This window comes from Camellia sinensis, chromosome 9 (genome assembly GCF_055761805.1).
Source record: "Camellia sinensis isolate YWXY chromosome 9, ASM5576180v1, whole genome shotgun sequence".
Classification (NCBI taxonomy): Eukaryota; Viridiplantae; Streptophyta; class Magnoliopsida; order Ericales; family Theaceae; genus Camellia; species Camellia sinensis.
The window spans coordinates 91,815,689-91,835,186 of NC_138969.1; the positions used below are offsets into that span (position 1 = coordinate 91,815,689).

Genomic DNA, 19,498 nt, shown 5'->3' on the forward strand with positions numbered 1-19,498 from the left:
GGTCAGCCAGCCAAAAGGATGTGGTCTGCCGGTCATTTTTTGGTCTTGCTGATTTTTAAGTGATCAAGCTAAAAAAACAAGTTTTGGTCCAAATGGGGTGCAAGGTTTGGGTTTGAAGCTCAAACCTGAACTTTTTTGCTGAAGATTTGAACAATTACACAACATAATATTTCGTCATCGAGTGTTCATAGTGAAATGCCCATCGAGTGTTCATAATGAAATGCCCAAGTCATAAAGGCGATCAAAATGGGGTGTCTACAGCTACCTTTTTAGTTTTTAACAAAACTTTACCCCTCTCTCTTCATCTTTTCACTTATGAAAATACATTTTCTCTCTCTTCTCAAATTTTCCCTCTCTACGAAATCGTCATTTTTGTGCTTTCAAGCTCTGCAACTGCTCCATTAGTTACCGCTAGCGAACTCTCAATCATTTGATTCCAATCATCTACATCGTCTAACTCTGGCGAACTCCATCCTGATGTTCGTTGCTTCAGTTTCACACTGTAAGTCACCGATTTCTTCTTTTTTCATTTTTGTTCTTTACTATTCATCTGTAAATTTCTCCTTTGAATTTGCCATATGCTTACTACTACATTTGTTCCTGTACTTGCATTGCCATTGAATTTGTATTAGCATATTCAAGTTTCGTTATTCCATATGCTTAGGCTTTGATTTCTTTCAATGTTCTTCTCGTTCTCGTTTTCATGTTCTTGTGCTCTATTTTATTCATGTTTCCTGCACATTGCCTTGTACTCAATCGTTAGATGTCACGAATTGATGCTCACAAATTTGTCAATGCCTCTTATTGCACTTCTTGATTCTGAATCATATTTTTCTTCTGTTCTTTTCTGGTTTGTTTCCAGATTCTTACCCTTGCACCTCGTTTATCTTTATAGTTTTAGGCTTGGGATTTGATTTGAAACATTATTGCCTTAGGAAAATTGAAACGCAATCTTCCTAGGCAACCAGAATCCTCGCCCTTGTGCCATCAGGGTCTAGCTGAGGTCTTCAAACCCACACCAGTCACCTTTCTCCGAAGTCTAGTACCAAATACTCCAAGCTGAAGTAATGTGGATGTTCAAATGGAGGGTAGACTTCCCAACCAAACTAGAATATTTCCGCTAGGAGTTCTCTATCCTAGCTGACGTTCAACTAAGGTTGGCCGGGAAGGAGGACTCCATGATGCCCGGAGAGAATTATATGTCTTTCCCTGTAGTGTCTATCATTGACGGTGGAGTTAGATTCCCCCTTGATATCTTTTTTAGGGAAGTTATCCATTTTTACAATCTTAACCCCATACAACTAGCAGTCAACACCTTTAGGGTCATCAACGGTGTTGTCGAGCTAGCACACTAAGAAAAAGCTAGAACAACCCTGTCCGACCTTCAGTACTACTATACCATGTGTGGCCTCAAATCTAAAAACGGCTACATTTACTACCTCAAGCCTAGATCCACCAAGTACAAACTAATAACCAACCTCCTGACTCCAACAAAGGCATTGGGGATGACTATTTGATTGTCTCGGAAAATTAGGAATTCACACCAGATGACGATCTTCATCTCTACCCTCTACGCCGAGAAGCCTTTAGGGAAGATGAAGGTAAAAACATCTCATAGTTCGGTTTCTATTTAACACTTGGTAACTTATTTCTTTTACCTGTGCTAATGTTTTTGTTTGACTTGTGTAGCTCTTCCTCAGCCGAGCAAGTCATTTCGGCAGTCCTACATCCTAAGTCGTGATCTAAAAGGCTTTTGGACCTGTCCATTGAAGGACGTAAAGCCCCCATCCTACTAAATTACGTGCCGACCTACCGATCCTGCTCCCCGATGTCCCCAGAAGGAGCAAGACATTAGCAACCACTTAACCAGTCACTTCTTTGACCAGGCCAGATCAAGCCTCATCGTCCGACCTAGTGGCCCAGTCATCCACTTCCATTCCAGCTCAACTCATTCCCCCATCATAGTGCTAACGTCGTCGCCGACCTCCCAACGCTCTTGTCGACAAAACGCATAGCAGAAGGCACCGAGATTCAGAGGCATCGACTTACGATCCTGCCAATCCTCACATTGCTCTTCCTGCCATCAATTTCGGCACCAGAGTTATTGTTGTTACGACTACCAAGGAAATGGGTCAAAAGCCAGTTGTTGCCGAGGATCTCCTTGGCGACATTCCTGGCGTTGTTACAGTCCAGTCTTCTCCATCTCAATCCTAGCAAAAGCCCAAACAAAAAAGGGTGAAAACGACTAAGGCAAAAGACAAGGTCACCACCATTGCCTCTAACTCAGAGGACGCACTGCCCATTTTGAAATTGGTTGAGGCTGATAAGATTCCTGCAGAAGCCGATAAGAGCCGATTCATCGGAAGCGTCGCTGCCCAAAAAGTTGAGATCAGAGGGTCCTAAGAAAGGAAATAGCTTCCACGCCGAAAAGACCTAAGCGCTTGAGGTTTTCATTGGTGACCGGCCCATCAAGGTCAGTGATAGTGCCATCGAGAATCTGGAGTTCAGCGTTGTTCTATCCACCATCGTGCTGCCATCAAGAGTCTTTGCAATGATGATGCGACATTGGATTTTAGTAAGTCTCTAATTTTTTACTTTTCCATCCAGCTTTCCAACACTTAGCCAAAGTTTTCTAACTTGTTCTTTTTCTTGCAAGCCATCTAGCATGCTCATTCTCATGTGGTCAAGACCGAGATGATGAAAAAGGATTTGGTTAAGAAGACCCAGGAAGTTGTCTGTCTCCTTGCTTCACTCAACGAAGCCGAGACCCGTACTCAGAGTTTGCTGGACAAATCAAAAGCTGCCAAAAGTGCTCAGAACAAAGCCGAAGCTACTAAGGCTGCTGCCGAAGTGGTCAAGGCTGAAGCCAAGGCTACCGAGGTCCGAGTTGCCGAAGCTGAGGCCAAACTCGCAGAGGTGTTAGAGACCAAGGAAGCCGAGGTCAAGGCCACCAAAAGGCTTATACCGAAGGCCAGGCTGACGTACCCAATCAATATAAGAAGCAAATCAATTTAGCTTGTAACAAAGGCTACTTCTTGGGCTGAATGGAAGCACTCAAGAAGTTATCTTTCCCCGAGGACTCACCACTTTGGGATATCAGCCAATTTGACTTGCCTTTTCCTCCATCGCCAAACCCATCCGAGGACGAGGCCGAAGACGAAGAGACTGACGTTGACAAAGGAGGGGATGCTACTATTGGGGCCAATTCCCTAACTCTTAACGATCAAGTCCTAGACTTGACCGGAGAGGAGGAAGAAAAGGTCTCCAAAGGCACCTTTCCCAGAAGGCGACTTCTGAAGCCAAAATCCTCTCTGTCGAGAAGAGCCTAGACCAGACTCTTCTTGAGATCGATGCTGAGATCATGGCCGAAAATTTGTTGAGTTGTCTACCGTGGCTGAAACACTGCCAAGAGCTGAGGTTCCTTAGTATGAGATCCATGCACAAGACCCCAGCACTTGGGAACTTTTTCTTTTCTTTGAACTTTTGTAACTTTGTTGTTTGGAACCATTTCTTTTGAACAATTTTCTCTTACATCAGGTTGATGTGCCTTCTATTTGTAATTGAACAAGTTTCCTTTATGAATGCAAGTCTTTCTCTTTTCAATGCAAGACTTCTCTTTGCTTCTAAGTGTTGAATGTTTCTTCTGTATGCTTGCTGCCTTTTCTTCGTGCCTTGCATATTTGTTTATATATATAATTTTTCTTACCTTTCCAAGTGTGATAACTTGGTTCCTTACCTTGGATACATCCACATCTCGGATAATAACTCTTGTTAATTATCTTGGCCTAATTGCACTTATAACAATTTCTCATCAAATGTTTACAAGTGTTGTTTTCGTCACTTGTACTAACTATTTTCTAGCAAGACTTCACCCTTCCAAGTCTAACAACCTAGTTGGTTATCTCAGATAGAAATACCTCGGGTATCCCTCTATTCAATTACTTTAGATAACTTCAACTTGTAAAATTTTTCAAAATTTTCACAAGTGTTATGCTCATTCCTATTTCCAGCCCCCTAATGTGAACCTAAGTACAACTTATGTTCACATTAAGAATGTATCTAGACACTTCTGACCGAGGTCTTTATGTTTGACTCGCCTAAACGAAGCACTTAAGGCTTAACCTTAGTGCGCCAAGAGTAGCATTCTCCTCGGCTTTCCTTTCAAACTGACCAAGTCATGGCCAGTTTCGCCTTTTTTCATGCCGAAACATCGCAGACTTAGTTCAACTCTACCATTATGGCAAGTCTAAGTTAATCGCCATGTTTCATGCCAAAACATCGCAAACTTAGTTCAACTCTACCATTATGGCAAGTCTAAGTTAATCGTCTTGTTCACCATGGAAACATCGTCTTAAGACTTTTCAGTCTTATCACACAGATTTCAACAATATTTCATAAGGACAAAAGCGAGCTAGTACTTTGTTAATACTTCGGCTAATAAACCTTCAACATAGAGAAAAACTTTAAGAAATAGGAATTAATGGTAGAAAAACTTCAAATTGCTTGTGTTCCAGGGTCTTGGCAGCTCTTTGCCATCGGTATCCTCAAGCCGATAAGCTCCATTGCCTATGACCGAGATAATACAATATGGTCCTTCCCAGTTTGGGCTAAGCTTGCTCTCCTTGGGATCTTTCTTATTGCTGACAACCTTCCGTAGGATGAGGTCCCCAACTTGAAACTCTATAGGATTAACTTTCTTTTGTATGCTTTAGCAAGTTGTTACTGGTATGCCCCCAGCTGAATTGCTACACTCTCCCTCTTTTTTTTTCTATCAGATCAAGATCTTAGGCAAGGAATGCCTCATTTGTCCCATCCGCCACTCCCTGGGTTCTAATTCTAGGGATACCGATCTCTAGTGAGATGACTGCTTCAATGCCATATGTCATGGCGAAAGGAGATTCTCCAGTAGATCTTTTCGGCGTAGTTCGATATGCCCATAAGACATTAGGCAATTCCTCCACCCACTTGCCCTTGGCAACTTCTAGCCTTTTCTTGATTCCCTCCAAGATGGTCTTATTGGATGCCTCTGCTTTTCCATTGCTCTAGGGAAAGCTAGGAGTAGAATAGTAGTTTTTAATCTTGTATTTCGCACATAAGTTTTTGATCAACTTGCTATCGAATTGAGTGCCATTATCTGCTACTATGACTCTTAGGATTCCAAATCTGGTGATTATGTTCTTTCAAATAAAGTTCTTCATGTCCACATCTCAGATTTTGACTAAGGGTTCTGCCTCTACCCATTTCGTAAAGTAGTCAGTTGCTACTAGTAGGAACTTCCTCTGTCTAGTTACTTTAGGCAGTTGCCTAACCAAATCCATGCCCTACTGGGCAAATGGCCAAGGGCTGGACACTGGATTTAGATCTGCAACTGGCTGGTGTATCAAAGGTGCAAACCTTTGGCATTTCTTGCACTTTCTCACATAAGCTTCAGCATCTTTATGCATGTATGGCCACCAGTATCCCTGAGATATGGCTCTGTGGGCAAATGATCTGCCCCCAGCATGGCTTCCACATACTCCCTCATGGATTTCGTACAGACAGTCATCTACTTAGGATTGCTGCAAACATGACAAAATGGGTCCAGTGAAAGATCTCATGTACAGTTGCCTTCTGCAGACAAGCAGAACCTGGCCGACTTTAATCTGATCTTGTGTGCTTCTTTTCTATCTGCTAGTAGCATGCCATCCCTAAGGAACATAACTATGGCATCCATCTAGCTTGGACCCATCTCCACACACATTACTTCATACTTTGTTATTAGAGGCTCTAAACTTGGGCCTAACAAATAATCCACCATTATTATCCTTGCCTCACCTGATTTCATTGCGCTGGCAAGGTTAGCTAGGGCGTCGGCATGGCTGTTATCATCTCGGCTAACCTGTTGCAGTTGGCAGCTTTCGAAATGTGTTGACAGCTTGACAACCTCCTTCACATTGGCTGTCATCCCCTTATCTTGGGTTGTGTACTCGTACGTTGCTTGATTTACAATGAGCTAGGAGTCACAGAAGACTACCACCTTGTCAGCTTCCATAGTTGCTACTAGCTTCAGTCCAGCAATCAGTGCCTCGTACTTTGTTTCGTTATTTGAGGCCTTGAACCCCGAATGAATGAACTGTTCTATCATTTTCCCATCTAGCAACACCAAAACCACTCATGCCCTCACTCTTTGTTAGTTTAAGCTACCATCAACAAAGAGATGGAAGGAGTCGTCGATGTAAATATCACAGGGTTTTAGCATTTCTTCTCCCTTCTTTTGTTCTACCGGCATTGGGTTCCGTGGCCCCAGTTGGTTTTCTTCCTGCTCTCCTAGACATCCTAGGCCGCACTCACCAGTGCCCATCTTGAGATCGCGCCTGGAGAGAATTTTGCCACAAAGTCGGCTAAAACTTGGCCCTTAATTGTTGTTCTCGGCCTGAATTCTAAGTTGTACTAACCTAGAACTACAACCCATCAAGTTACTCTTCTTGTCAGATCTCCATGCTGCAACAGGGACTTTAGAGGATGTTCAGTTATCACCACAATCTTATGGGCTTGAAAGTAGTAGTTCAACTTCTTCGAGGCCATTACTAAGGCCAATGTTAACTTTTCCAGAGGCAGGTACCTGTAGACACCTCATTTTTGACCGACCTTAAGACTCAGACATCACCGATTGAGCGCTCGGTGACGTTGCATATCGTGCTCGTTCAGAAGTTTCAGAGTCGCGGCCGTGAGCCCTGCCTCCGGACTTTCGAACCCTCTTCTGTGCCTTGCCTCGGTTTGCGAACCAGACTCAGTTTTCTCTGTTTCTTTTCCTGAGGGGAAGGAGAGGTCCCGTAGACCATCTCTCAGTGGCCGTGGGCTACATTTTGTGGCTATAGGCCATTTTGCCCATTTCGGAGCCCGGTTTCCGATTTTCGGAGCCGTCAGACCGTGTGCCTCGGTTCGGGACCGCTTAACCATCTCTATTTGCTCTGATTTTTGGCATACATCTTATTTTCTCCCTTTTGAGGGACACTGAGGTCTGAGAGACCCACTTCGTGGTCGAATACCATTTTCGGTGTTTAACGGGCAATTTTCGGGTCCCCGAACTGCGTGTTCTGGCCCCCGAACATTCATTTTGCATCGGTTTCCGTTCATTTTTGGCAGGTACCTCTGTTTCATCACCAGGAAGGCCGTAGAAAGGTGGGAGGCCAGCAATTGTTTCAGAAACCAGTTATATATCCTCCGGCGCCCTCCGACGCCCGTTTTTCTCACTTCCAAGCCAATGTTGAACACCCTTAGGCCATTTTCTTGAACTTTTAACCACATATTTGTGATGTACACACATGGGAGGACCGTAAAAGTTGGTGGATGGCCACTAATGTTGCTTGACCCTTTTGAACCCCTCCTAAAAATGGCCTATTCTCTCTCATGTTTTACAATTTGCAATTTTGAACCACAGGGTTGTGATGAGGGGACCTGGGAGGACAGCAATTTGTGGTGGCCGGCCACTAATTCACCTTGACCCTTTTGACCCTTGGCCGGCCGGCTAGGGGGGGTGGCCGGCCGGCCACCTGCAGCTCCAAAAAGTGGCCGGCCATGATCCTCAGGGTGAGTACTTTACAGCTGTGTATCTGTTTTTCCCCAAAAAGATCTGTATCCGGGGGACAGCTTTTAGAGGAAAACTTGGCTCCTTTTCCCCCACCTTTTCCCCTCCATATCTCCCTCTCCTTGGTCCATATAACTGGCCTCCAGCTTTGGTCCAAGGGTTGGGAAAATTTTGCTTCAAGCTTTGGCATTACATCTCCCTCCATCCCACTCTTTCAAGCTCAATCCTTCAAACCCTACACCATTTTACACTACACCACCAAGCCCCACCCTTCCATCCTTCATTCCAGAAGATGGAGGCTATTCTTCAAGGCCTAAGGAGCCACAAACTCAAGCCAAGAAGAAACCAAAGACTTGTCTTCAAGGGTGAGTAGTATTTCCCCCTTTTTGGCCCATTTCTTGCATCATTTATAAGCCATACATCCTTGCTGTTTTGAGCTCCGGCCCTAACTGAAAGTGGCCTTATTTTGAGCTCTTTTCCACTTTTGTTTAAGGTCCTCTCACTGTTTGAGGTCCCCTTGATACACTTGCTTCATTATCCCCCTTGTATGCCATAATCTTGCATAGTATTTTTGCCCTATGTGTGATCTGTTTTGGAGCATGATGTAAACTGTAGATAGGCATATTTTGAGCCCCTCTTAAACATTAAAGAAGGGCTCATCACTTTTTGGGACCTCCATATGCCACTTGTCATTATACCCCTCTTTGGTCCCCATTTTTGCATGATTTATTAGCCTATTTTGCTTCTGTTTTTGGGCGATTTTCAGAACTGGAAACAGTCTTATTTTGGCCTCCTCTTCATGTTTCATTGAGGTTATTTCACTTTTTGAGGCATATTTTATACACTTTGTGTTATATCTCTCTTTTTTGGCCATATTTTGCATGATATTTTTGGCTCATATGCATACTGTTTTGGGTCCGGCCATCAACTGTAAAATACATTATTTTTGGCCCCTCTTCAATGTTGTTGAAGGACCCCTTTGTGTTTAAGGCCAGAAGCCACCACTTGCTTCTTTGTCCATTTTTTGGCCCATTTCTTACATGAAAGCTTAGCCACATCTGTGTTTGTTTTTGGGCTATTTTCAAAACTGTAAAAGATCATGTTTTGGGCCCCTCTTCAACTTTTTTGAAGGGTCCTAATCTATTTGAGGCCAGCAGCTATGAGTTGCTTCTTAATCTCATATTTAGGGCCATTTTTGCATGCTAGTTTTGCCCTATTTCTGTTTGCTATTTGGCCATGCTTTGAACTGTAAAAGTGCTTATTTTGGGGCTTCCTTTCTTCTGTATTTTCATCCCATGTACCAATTATGCATGCTTTGTATAGCTGTAAGCCATTTCATGTACTTAGTTCTGCATTTCAGGAGGAATTCCGTGCATCGGGTGTCATTTCGCCTTGTTTCGGGGCTGTGTTTCCCCCTCATTTTGCTGCTGATTTTTGCATATTTGCATATCATATTCCATGTCTTTGCCATGTCTCATTAGAGTGGCATTTTGGTACCTGAGGGTCGGTTCTCGGTTTGCGTGCACGCGTGCACGTATTTCGAGTCATCTTGTTTTCATCTGATGGCCTCTTATGTGAGTGTGGCTGAGGCTCTCTCATGTTGGTGTAAGCCCATTATTGCATTGCGTATGCCATTTCATCCATAGCATTGTGTATGCTCGGTTGTGTATTACCTCGTGTAGCGTGTATGCCATTCCATAACATTGTGTATGTTAGGATTGTATTTTAGTTGCATTTCATGCATGTCATGCATATTGCATCGTGCTTGGGATAGGAGTTATCCCGGGCACGGGAAACAAGGTACGTTTCGTACTCCGAGTGGCGGAACGTGTCTCAATTCCCAGTCACCGACACTCCGGATTACCCATGATGGAGTTAGGTTTTGTTGTGTTTTCATGTGCATTCATCCTATATTGAACTGTGCAATTCGACTCCTCGGCCATCATGCTTCGATATGCATAATTGGTGGCACGAGGATCGAGACATGCATATATTTGTGAAAATACATTGCTATGCCCCTTTCCTGCTCTCTGTTGCAGCAAAATGAAGAATCAGCAACTTTTCGGGGCTTGGCACGCATTTCAAGAACAGGTGTAAACAGAGGCTAATTGGGGCATCCCGGTGGATTTCCGCGCAAAGCAGCCTAAACATATATCATTCATCAGAAGCAAGGCAGTCCCTGGCATGCACGCCAGTTTTACAAGCTTTCTTAGTTAATCTGTTAAATTAATTAGGAATTTGTACATTATTTGGACTGTATTTATTTGGACTGTAATATTCTTTCATTTGGGACTGTATATTTATTCGGACCCTCTGCGCGAGGGCACAACTGTAATAAGTGTGCGTGTGTGTGTTGTATGTCTTTCAACCCCATGTCTTTCTCCCTTTTATTTATCCGCTTACGATGGTTAGATTAGGGCATATTTCAATTAGCATACAGTATGACAGCATGTTTGTATCATTCATCTGTTTCGCATGCACCGGGCTCGGCGCATCAAACTAACTGCATTGTACTTTCAATTCCAAATTGAATACATGATAGTTGTAGCATTCCATATGCCATGTTTAGAATAGCCGAGCCTGCTATAGTTTGCATCTTTTGCATGTGTTGCATTAGGCATTTCTGTACACTTAGGATCATGCATGATTTCTAAATTAATTTCTGTTTTGGCTTGGAGTACTCGGTAAGTTTTATGCTTTAGCATCCTTGCATGCGTGTGAGTGAATGCCATTAATAGCATGCTTACCATGAGGCTATATGCTTATGTGATATAACTGCCTGAATGCCTGTGGGTGAAGGTTGGGTTATTTGAATTGGGACAAATCATCAAATGTTTGTTTTAAGCCCACTAGATAGTGGCAAAACCATCTTTTCTAAGCCCACACAAGGGTGGCACAACCTGCATTTTAAGCCTACTTGCGAGTAGCAAACCATCTTTCAAAAGCAAACATGAAATGTTTTGTTCCAATTCAGGCGACCCAGTCTATACTTGTATGCTGTGCGCATCACATAGTAACATAGGCTAATAACCGGAATAAGAACATACAATGTTTTTAAAAATAGATATCATGATTAGTAGAGGCCGGTCTCTGACCGGGCGAGTGGGGGTGCTCACGAAATGACCTTCCCCAATCGTACCCAAGTTCCCGAGCCGAGGCAACTTTGATGATGACGGACACGTGGCCTTTGGCACCAAGTCAGGGTTTCCTAAATTTCCCATTAAAAAACATTTAGGTGGCGACTCTGTATCTGGCAAAGCAGCCCATGTTTGGCACTTCTTTCAAAATCTGTTTTCTCAAAACGATTTGCCGGATTTGGACTCTTTGGTTCAGATTAAGAATCGTGACAATTTCGAGAGTCCTGAGTTGTAGTGACCCCAAACGAACAGAACGGGACTCACCCTCCCAGGGCGTTCGGGGACGTCTACAGTACCTGGTTTCTACATTTACCAAGGTCTTGCTCACATAATACACTGCCTTTTGCTCACCTTCTTCTTTTCGGATTACCACGGCACTCACAGCTTGGTTTGAAACTACCAGGTATAAGAACAATTCTTCTCTTAGTACCGGTTTCAATAACACAGGTGGGGTTGTCAGGTATTTTTTCAAGTCGACCAGGGCGACTTCACATTCTTCTATCCACAAAAAGTCTATGGCCTTTTTCAATAAGCCAAAATACTGTTTGCATTTATCTAAACTTCAGCTGATGAACCTGTTCACGGCTGCTGTCCTTCCAGTCAAAATCTAGACTTGTTTGGCTGTTGTCGGGTTCTTCAGGTCAATGATGGCCTTGATCTGATCTGGGCTCGCATCAATACCCCTCCTAGTAACCAAATACCCCAGGGACTTACCGGATCCAACTCCAAATGCACACTTCGAGGCATTAAGTTGAAGCCGATATGTTGTCAATATGTCAAAGACCTCCTTCAGGTCAACCAGATGGTTCCTAGGTTCCTTCGTTTTAACAACCATATCATCTATGTAGACCTTCACTATCCTCCCAATTAGATGTTTGAACATTCTGGTGACCAATCTTTAGTATGTTGCTCCTACATTCTTCAACCCAAAAGACATTACTCTATAGCAATAGAGTCATTTAAGGGCAATGAATACTGTCTTTTCTTCGCCTGGGGCATACATTGCTATCTGGTGATAACCTTTGTATGCGTCCAGAAAACTCATCCTTCCATGCCCCGGTGTGGCATCTACCAGCTGATCAATCTTGGGCAGTAGGAAACTGTCCTTGGGGCAAGCCTTGTTCAAGCTTATGAAGTCTACACAGTCCCTCCACTTGCCATTCTTCTTCTTCACCACTACTGCATTGGACAGCCAGGTGGGATAATTCATTTCTCTGATGGCCTATGCCTTTAGTAGCTTGTTTACTTCTTCCTCAACTACCTACTCATGTATCAATGTTGGCCTTCTTGTTCTCTAGATGACTGGTTTAGCCAACCTGTCCACGCTAAGTCAGCGACAGGTGACCTCGAGGCTAATCCCAAGCATCTCATAGGGTGTCCAAGCAAACACCTCTATGTTCTCTCTCAAGAAAGCCTCCAGTTCTTTTTCTTCTTCCTCAGCTAAGCCAAAGCCGAGGAGGAAGAATCATTCATCATTACCTTCTTACATAAGAACCTATTTCAAGGGTTCTTCGCTCTTGTCGGCTGGCTCTTTGCGGACATCATCCAAGACCTCGTGGTCTTCGCTTTCAATCTCTTCACTTTATGTTTCCCTTATATTATAGGTGTACTTCATTGCTGCCATAGAGCAATTTTTTTGCATGTACTTGGTCTCCCCTTATTTCTTCAATCCCCTGTTCAGTTAGAAATTACAGCAGTTGGTGTAGCGTTAAAGAAACAGCCCTCATTGCATGCAACCACGGTCTCCCCAGAATAATGTTGTATGAAGAGGGAGTATCTATCACAATAAACTCCGTTACTACCTTCTTGTTCCCTGCATATACCTCTAGAATCGTGGCATCCAGAGACCACGTCGGCGTTCCATTTTATCTAACCATTGGGCTGTCTAATTGCTCTAAATCATCCTAGTGGAGGCCAAGCTCCTTGTAACGTTTGATATATATGATGTCACAAGAGTTGCCTTAATCAATCAGTATGCGTCTTACCTAGCAATCTTCAATCTTCAGAGTTACCACCAGAGCATCATTATGCGGATGCTACACCATATCCAAGTCTGCCTTAGTGGAATAAAGCATCGGTCCCTGATATTCATTTGTTCTGGGCTTCTTTTGCTGGACCTGATATACATGCTGCAGGTGCCTCACTCTCTAGGTCGCCCCTCGAACTTCATTCTCATTGACCTTCGAATGAATCACATTGATCACCCGAGGTCCATCCGCCTGCTACAGTGGTGATGGTGATGGTGAAGGTGGTGCTGCTGGTACTTATGGCAATCTCACGTGCTCCTCTCTTGTCTTCACCTCATCGACTAGGTCTCTCAGGTGTCCCTGTCTAACCAGATCCTCTAGGTGTGACTTCAGAGCCCTACATCCCTGAGTCATGTGCCCATCCTCGTTATGGTAAGCACAATGCTTCCCCATGCTCCTGTCCATGAACTCGCCAAGGACCTTCTCTGACGCTCTATAGTATGGATGGTTCCCGATCCTCTCCAAAACCTTATAGATTGGAATTTTGAATATCGTGCTGACTGCCTGCATAGCCCTCATTCCTGTTTTCAACCTATCAATGCCGGTATTCCGTCGGTCGCGTTTCGGTTCTTGTTTTGGTGTTCCCTTTCGTTGTGTGCCTTCCTCTACTCTGGCATACTTCTCACTCCATGCCATGAGCTCTTCCATGCTCTTCAGTTGGGTTTTTGCAAGTGATTTTTGAAGTGGGCAATTATTATCCAGGCCGTTCTTAAAAGACATAACCGTCAGCTCCTGGTTACAAGTCGGAATCCGGTTGTACACATCATAATATCTCTTAGCGTAAGCCATGAGGTTTTTCCCATTTCTAATCTTCAAAGCCAATAGGGAGTCTACCCTCAGTGGCTGCGACTTGTTAGTAACAAACCAGGCCACAAACATCTCGGTCAGGCCTTCCCAACTCTTTACACTCCCTTTTGGCAATTTATGGAACCAATCTGATGCTATCTCCCCAAAGAATGATGGGAATACTTTGCATAGCAGGTTCTCATTCCCGCTTCACAAAGCCATTGAATTCAAGTACAAACCAACATGAAAGTTTAGATCAGACTTACCATCGTAAATCTAAAACCTCAGTATGTTGAATCTCTTAGGCACCTCAAACGTATCCAACTCCATCGAGAATGGCATCTTTGGCTAGACATTGGATGTGATCTCGGTGTTGAGTCTCTTTCTCTAGAGGTAGTCTCTTAGGTCCTCATTCGTTCTACCTGGAGCTTGGCTATCAATAGACTTCAGGCTCTTTGGCGTGCTGCTTCCGATGTAGTTGTGCATTCTCTTAAACTTCCCTTCATCCACTACATCAAAATAGAGGCCCTTCCTTTGGATCTATCGAGATCCCTTGACACAGGTCCCCTTGGTTTGTGGTGTCCTCTATGACTCACCTCGCACTCACTCTGTTTGCCCGACATCCCGTGACGGCTGATGTGAGTTTTCCTATCCCTTGCCTTGTTATGGGACAACTAGATTGTCCTCTGTCCTCCTTTTTGGGCATCAGTTTTGGCTGCTGGTGCTGGTGTGTCCTGCAACGGGAACGATGGTTTCATCATGTTGTTTTGCGTCATGAAGTTGACCACTATCTGCAGGTTTGTCAACTTATTCGCCATGTCTTTCATCTCCTTATCCCTTCTTAGGCATCTATCCTTCCATACCTAGAGATTGCTTTCATTGTAATACTCATATTGGCCTCCCTTCTTTAGGCCGTTGCGCCCTTTTTTGACATCATTCACCCCAAGATTTGGTTCCTGCGCTCCTGCATTTTTGTTTTCTCCTCTGGCATTAGGATCCACATGCTCCTCCTTCTCACTATGGATGTCATGCCCAATTTTCACTTCCTGTTCGTTATTAGCCATCTACCCACTTTAAGTTCCCACAAATGGCGCCAAATTATGGGTGTTGATTTCTGACCACACAACCAAACAGGAAACTTAGCTAGAAAGCACCAGCAAAATAGATTGAACCAACAACTTGCAAACAAAAAGATGAGAATACTGCGGGGGTTCGTCCACCTAGGGGCACTCTAATAATCAAGTTAGTAATTCTTATCTCTCACAGATAAGAAAACAGTACTTAAACTCACCAGTCCAAAACTTCCCTTCGGCACGAGGATGTCTCACTTTTATAAGCAGCAGTGACCTAGTCCCCTAAAAGCCTCACTTCACTGGACTCAAGCTCAATGCTCATCCTGGACTCTCGGCTAGATAGGGATAAACTTCTCATGAGCCTTATCCTTATCCAGACTGAGAGCCTCTGTTCTAGGATTCTTGTCCCTTATCCGAATATCCCGAGATTCTAGCATTACCACAGAACATCTTGGCAATGCCATGATCACCTCGGCAACATGACTCATCCACGTGGCACCTTTGCCAACATCTTAGGGCTATCTTGGCCACGTGGTGTCATTCGAAAAATACTTCTCCACAGGTTGTAAGCTAGAAGGAGCACAGTACTTATATATAACACAACCTCACTTTACTGGGTGCTAACCGGAAGGAACTCAATACCTCTATATAGCACAATACATGTCTCATTACGAGTGTATCTCAATTTATTCCCATTCATCACCATTCCAATTATATAATCTTACAAATCATCAAAATCACCTTGTTTTCACCACATCACAAATCATTTACAAATAGGTTTCAGTTCACTCTAGATTTTCTACAACAACACAATCCTCCACCCATTGTCAACAACAGTTATCTCCATCAAAATATTCCAAATAGACAATATTAGAGCATAACTAACAACAACATATAATGATATTCTCAACAAGTTTAACAAGGTATAAAGTAGAGCGATTTCCAAATTATTATCCATCTTAATCAATTGTTCAAATTCTCATCATTTCATCAATTTACATCCTTCAAATTCTAATTTCTCAAAATGATTATAAATTTCTAATTTCCCAAATCTATACAATTTCTTGCATTTCATAAAAGTTTGATTATATTAACACAATAATCATCAACTTCCAACATTTCCACGAATATTTCTCATCAATTTCAGATGTATAAATTAAATTTCTCAATTGTTTCCAAATTCATAGAGTTCATGAAGTTGAAAACTTTTTCCATAATTTAGGACTTTTCATTATATTAGGATTTCTTCAAATTTAAACACTCAAATAAACTTTAGAAATTTTCATTTCATAGGGAAATCAAAAGAAAATATTCCATGCATCCCAAACCCTAGATTTCACATTTTATGCTTTGAAAATCTCTATGCATTTCCTAAATTTATGCAAGAAAATACCAAATATCCATTTATAAAATCATTTAAGAGAAATTAGAGAAGTAAGGTGAAACTCTAACTCTAATTTATATCAAAGGAACAAGGTGATACTCCAACTCTAACTGTGGTAAATCAAAGGTTTTGTAGAGTTTGGGTAAAGATTTAAGAAAAAGAAGAGAGAATTCTACGAATGAGAGAGTAGAGAGAGAAAAAAGTGAAGAAAGAGAAAGGCATTGGTCAATATATAGTGTACGGAAAAAAATGGGTTTGGGCCAACAAATCTGACTTAAAATGATAGCTTTTACGCACTAAATTCAAACAGACCACTCAAGTGACCAAAGTGTGTGATCTCCTGAATCGGGGGTCCAAGCAGGCCCGATAGTTAGAAACCTTGGTCTAACTCCACTAGTGCAATGTGAAACAAAATGAGAGTCCAAATCTGGCAAATCCATAGAAAATTCACTAATCACAAGAAATGCCAAAAAATGGACCATATCACCAGACTCAGAGTTGCTACCTAATCTTTTGGGAAAACTAGGAAACCCATGACTCGTGCCAAAGGCCACTGTCTGTTTTAACTAAAGTGTCTCAACTCGGAAACTTAGGTATAAGGAGGGGAAGTTCATTGTAGACATCCCATTTTGACTGACTTTAAGACTTGGGCGGTTTCTTCTAAACGTCTGATGATGAAAGTTAGAAAGTGCTATCGTACGAATTCTTTAGTAGGAGAGCCGGGTTCAAGCAACCTTACACTAGTTTTGGTCAAACATTTTAGGCAACCTTAAAACTCGTTTCAAAATGTTTTTTTTCATGTGGAGCCAAACATTTCTACAAAGTTTCGAGGCTCGCTTTTTCAAAATTCAAGTGTTATATTTTTTCAATAAATTGAGCAAGGGCAAAGTAGAAATGAGTAGAATGAATGAGAATTTTTTGGAAAAAAAAAAAAAAAAAACCTTGTTTTCCCCTTTAAAAAAATTGTCTGGCCAAATGATTTTTTTTTTTTTCTTGTCTAGCCAAATGATTTTTTGTCTGACCGGATGATTTGTCTGGGAAACAGAGCAGTATCAAGAAATTCAGCTTTTTTTGCAAGTTTCACACAAATATCTCATATTTTGCCTTTGACTTCCTCCACAAATATGTTACATATTTTTTGCCTCAAAACTCTATATATACAACATCTCCTATTTATTTCAAAGGGTTGGCAATTCATTTTAAAAGGTTGAGAAATATTTTCTAAGGCTTAGTGATCTAAGAGCTTGTACATCACACCACCTTTGAACCTCCATCTTCTCAACTCTCCACCTTGATACATACACGACCAAAACACCACTAAAGCTTGATCTTAAGGCTTCTTGCTAAGTGTTCAAGCCATATCCAAAGACCTTGAGGGCGTTTGGAAGCAAGTTTGGTAATCAAAATCTCTTCCTTACTTTGACAGGTAAGAGTTTGAACTTTTCTCATCATTTTCTCCTTTTTTTCTCTCTTTTCTATAACTTTTTGTTATTCTAGCATGTGATCCTCTTTGGGAAGTAGATGGGTTAGCCACCCCCCATAGACTTATGGCATAAGTTATCTTTGTTTCAATGTAGTCCTTCAGCTTTGGGATGTGAATGGCTCAGCCATCCCCCATAAATGTTGTAATTTATTACTTTCTTGTACTTAAATGTGTATTTTAGCTTTGGGATGTGGATGGCTCAGCCACCGCCTATAGAACTATTAGATAATGTAATCTCTTTATTTCATTGCACTTTCTTATCTCTTTTGTATGATCCCAATGTTTTAATCCATGTGATTCAATCCCTATTCAATCCTAATGAGTATTTGTGGTTGCTTCATGGGATCCATTGGATGATTATTTGCTATTTTTCACTTTCTTGAAGCCATAAGATCTTCCTCCTCAAAAATGTTGAAAGCTCTCTTCTCACCAATTTTTAACATGGAAATGGATTCTACATTCATATTTCATGGCATAGAAGATGAGTCTTTAAACTTTTGATGAGTTATGTGTATTTTTACTCTCTTCTTCCCTACTTTCTTAGAAGCCCTATAGAGATTTCATTAGCTTTATAAGGCGTTACCTTAGAAATGGTGTCAATCTGCTCTCTCTATTTAATAGCATGGATTTGGGTATTAACCTGCCCTAGTTTACAAAGAGATGATTCTAGGTTCCTATCTATTTCTTAGCCTTGAATTTCTTCTTGTTTAATTCATTTAATTTGATTGTTGTAATAATTTATCCAACCCCACATCTTTTCTTTTATTATTCATTCAATTGTTATAATAAGCTCTCTCTCTCTTCCCCCTCATTTTCTTATTCATTCAATTGTTGTAGTAATCTTTCTCTCCTGTCTCCGTTTCTTATTCATTCGAATTTTTGTAATAACTCCCAACCCTATGTCTTTCTATCTCTTTTATTTACATGCATTATTTATATAGCATCACATCTTATTCATCATATTCATGACTTGCATACATTTTTCATGCATTCAGGTTCAACTCATTTGCATTTATGGAATTTATCATTTCTAAACTAATAATGTGAGCTACCTCATGCCTTGAGATTATATATATATCATATATTGGTAGTTGAGCCTCTAGATGCATTTTGTGTATATATTGCATTAGCTATCTACATACAAGATCATGCATATATTTCTAATACATTCTTTTGGCTTATCATGGGAGCATTTTTTTTGTTTTAGCATGCTATATGTCCATGTTATTTATCATATCCATTGTTATACAATAAGGCTAGATTCTTAACTGAAATATCTACGTGAATGCTAGTGGGTGGAGGTTGTGTTCCTTGTGTTGGAATGTAGTTGATTCTTATGCTTCTGAGTTCATTTTTTATTCTGAGTTGTACAAAATCCTTGCAAAATGCATGAAATCAAAGCATAACCAAAACAAGTGACACAATCTATAAATTGTTTTCCTCACATAGTAATGTTAGCATTATTAAATAACTGGAACATAAACATATAATATCTATAAAACTCATATCATGGCTTAGTAGAGGCAAATCTTTTGATTGGGTGAGCAGGGGTGCTCAATTTATGAGCTTCCCCCCTCACATCTAAGGTTTCGAACTAAAACATCTTTGGTTATAACGAACGGTGCCCTTTGGCATGAGTCATGAATTTCCTGATTTTTCTAAAAAGATTAGGTGTCAACTATGAGATCTCGTGATCTAGTCCATTTTTGGCATATTCTGTAATAAATGGATTTTCTATAAAGTTTCCAGATCTGGACTCTCATTTTCTATTTTACACTACACTAGTGATATCCAATCAGAAATCGAGAGTCTAAACTGTTGGGCGTGTTCGGGTACCCCTGAGACACCTATAATCATGAATTGAGTACCCATGCTCAGTCGATCAAAGATCAGCCTCTATTAATTTTATATATGAGATTTATTACCAATATATGCTCATGTTCTAATTATTAATGCTAAAATTACCATGTGAAGTAACCAGTATAGACTAAATCACTTACTTTGGAATGTTTTGATTTCATGCATTTCGAAAAAGAGTTTG

The 19,498-nt window shown here is 41.5% G+C and overlaps 1 protein-coding gene across 1 annotated transcript; it reads right to left on the reverse strand.

Annotated features, from left to right (window-relative positions):
• Window positions 1–12,968: 12,968 nt before the first annotated feature.
• Window positions 12,969–14,581, reverse strand: LOC145799612 (uncharacterized). The gene is made up of 2 exons (XM_082889215.1): window positions 14,406–14,581; window positions 12,969–13,725 (listed from the first exon to the last, which is right to left on the reverse strand). Exons 1-2 carry the CDS (start codon window positions 14,579–14,581, stop codon window positions 12,969–12,971), a joined length of 933 nt encoding a protein of 310 aa, XP_082745341.1.
• Window positions 14,582–19,498: the final 4,917 nt, after the last annotated feature.

Excerpts from the sequence above, each read along its gene's own strand:
- LOC145799612 (XM_082889215.1), bottom strand. The coding sequence starts at position 14,581 with ATGGCTAATAACGAACAGGAAGTGAAAATTGGGCATGACATCCATAGT. Across the intron at positions 13,726-14,405 it reads AAGAAGGGAGGCCAATATGA|CGGGAATGAGAACCTGCTAT; the intron begins GTATTACAATGA and ends GGCTTTGTGAAG.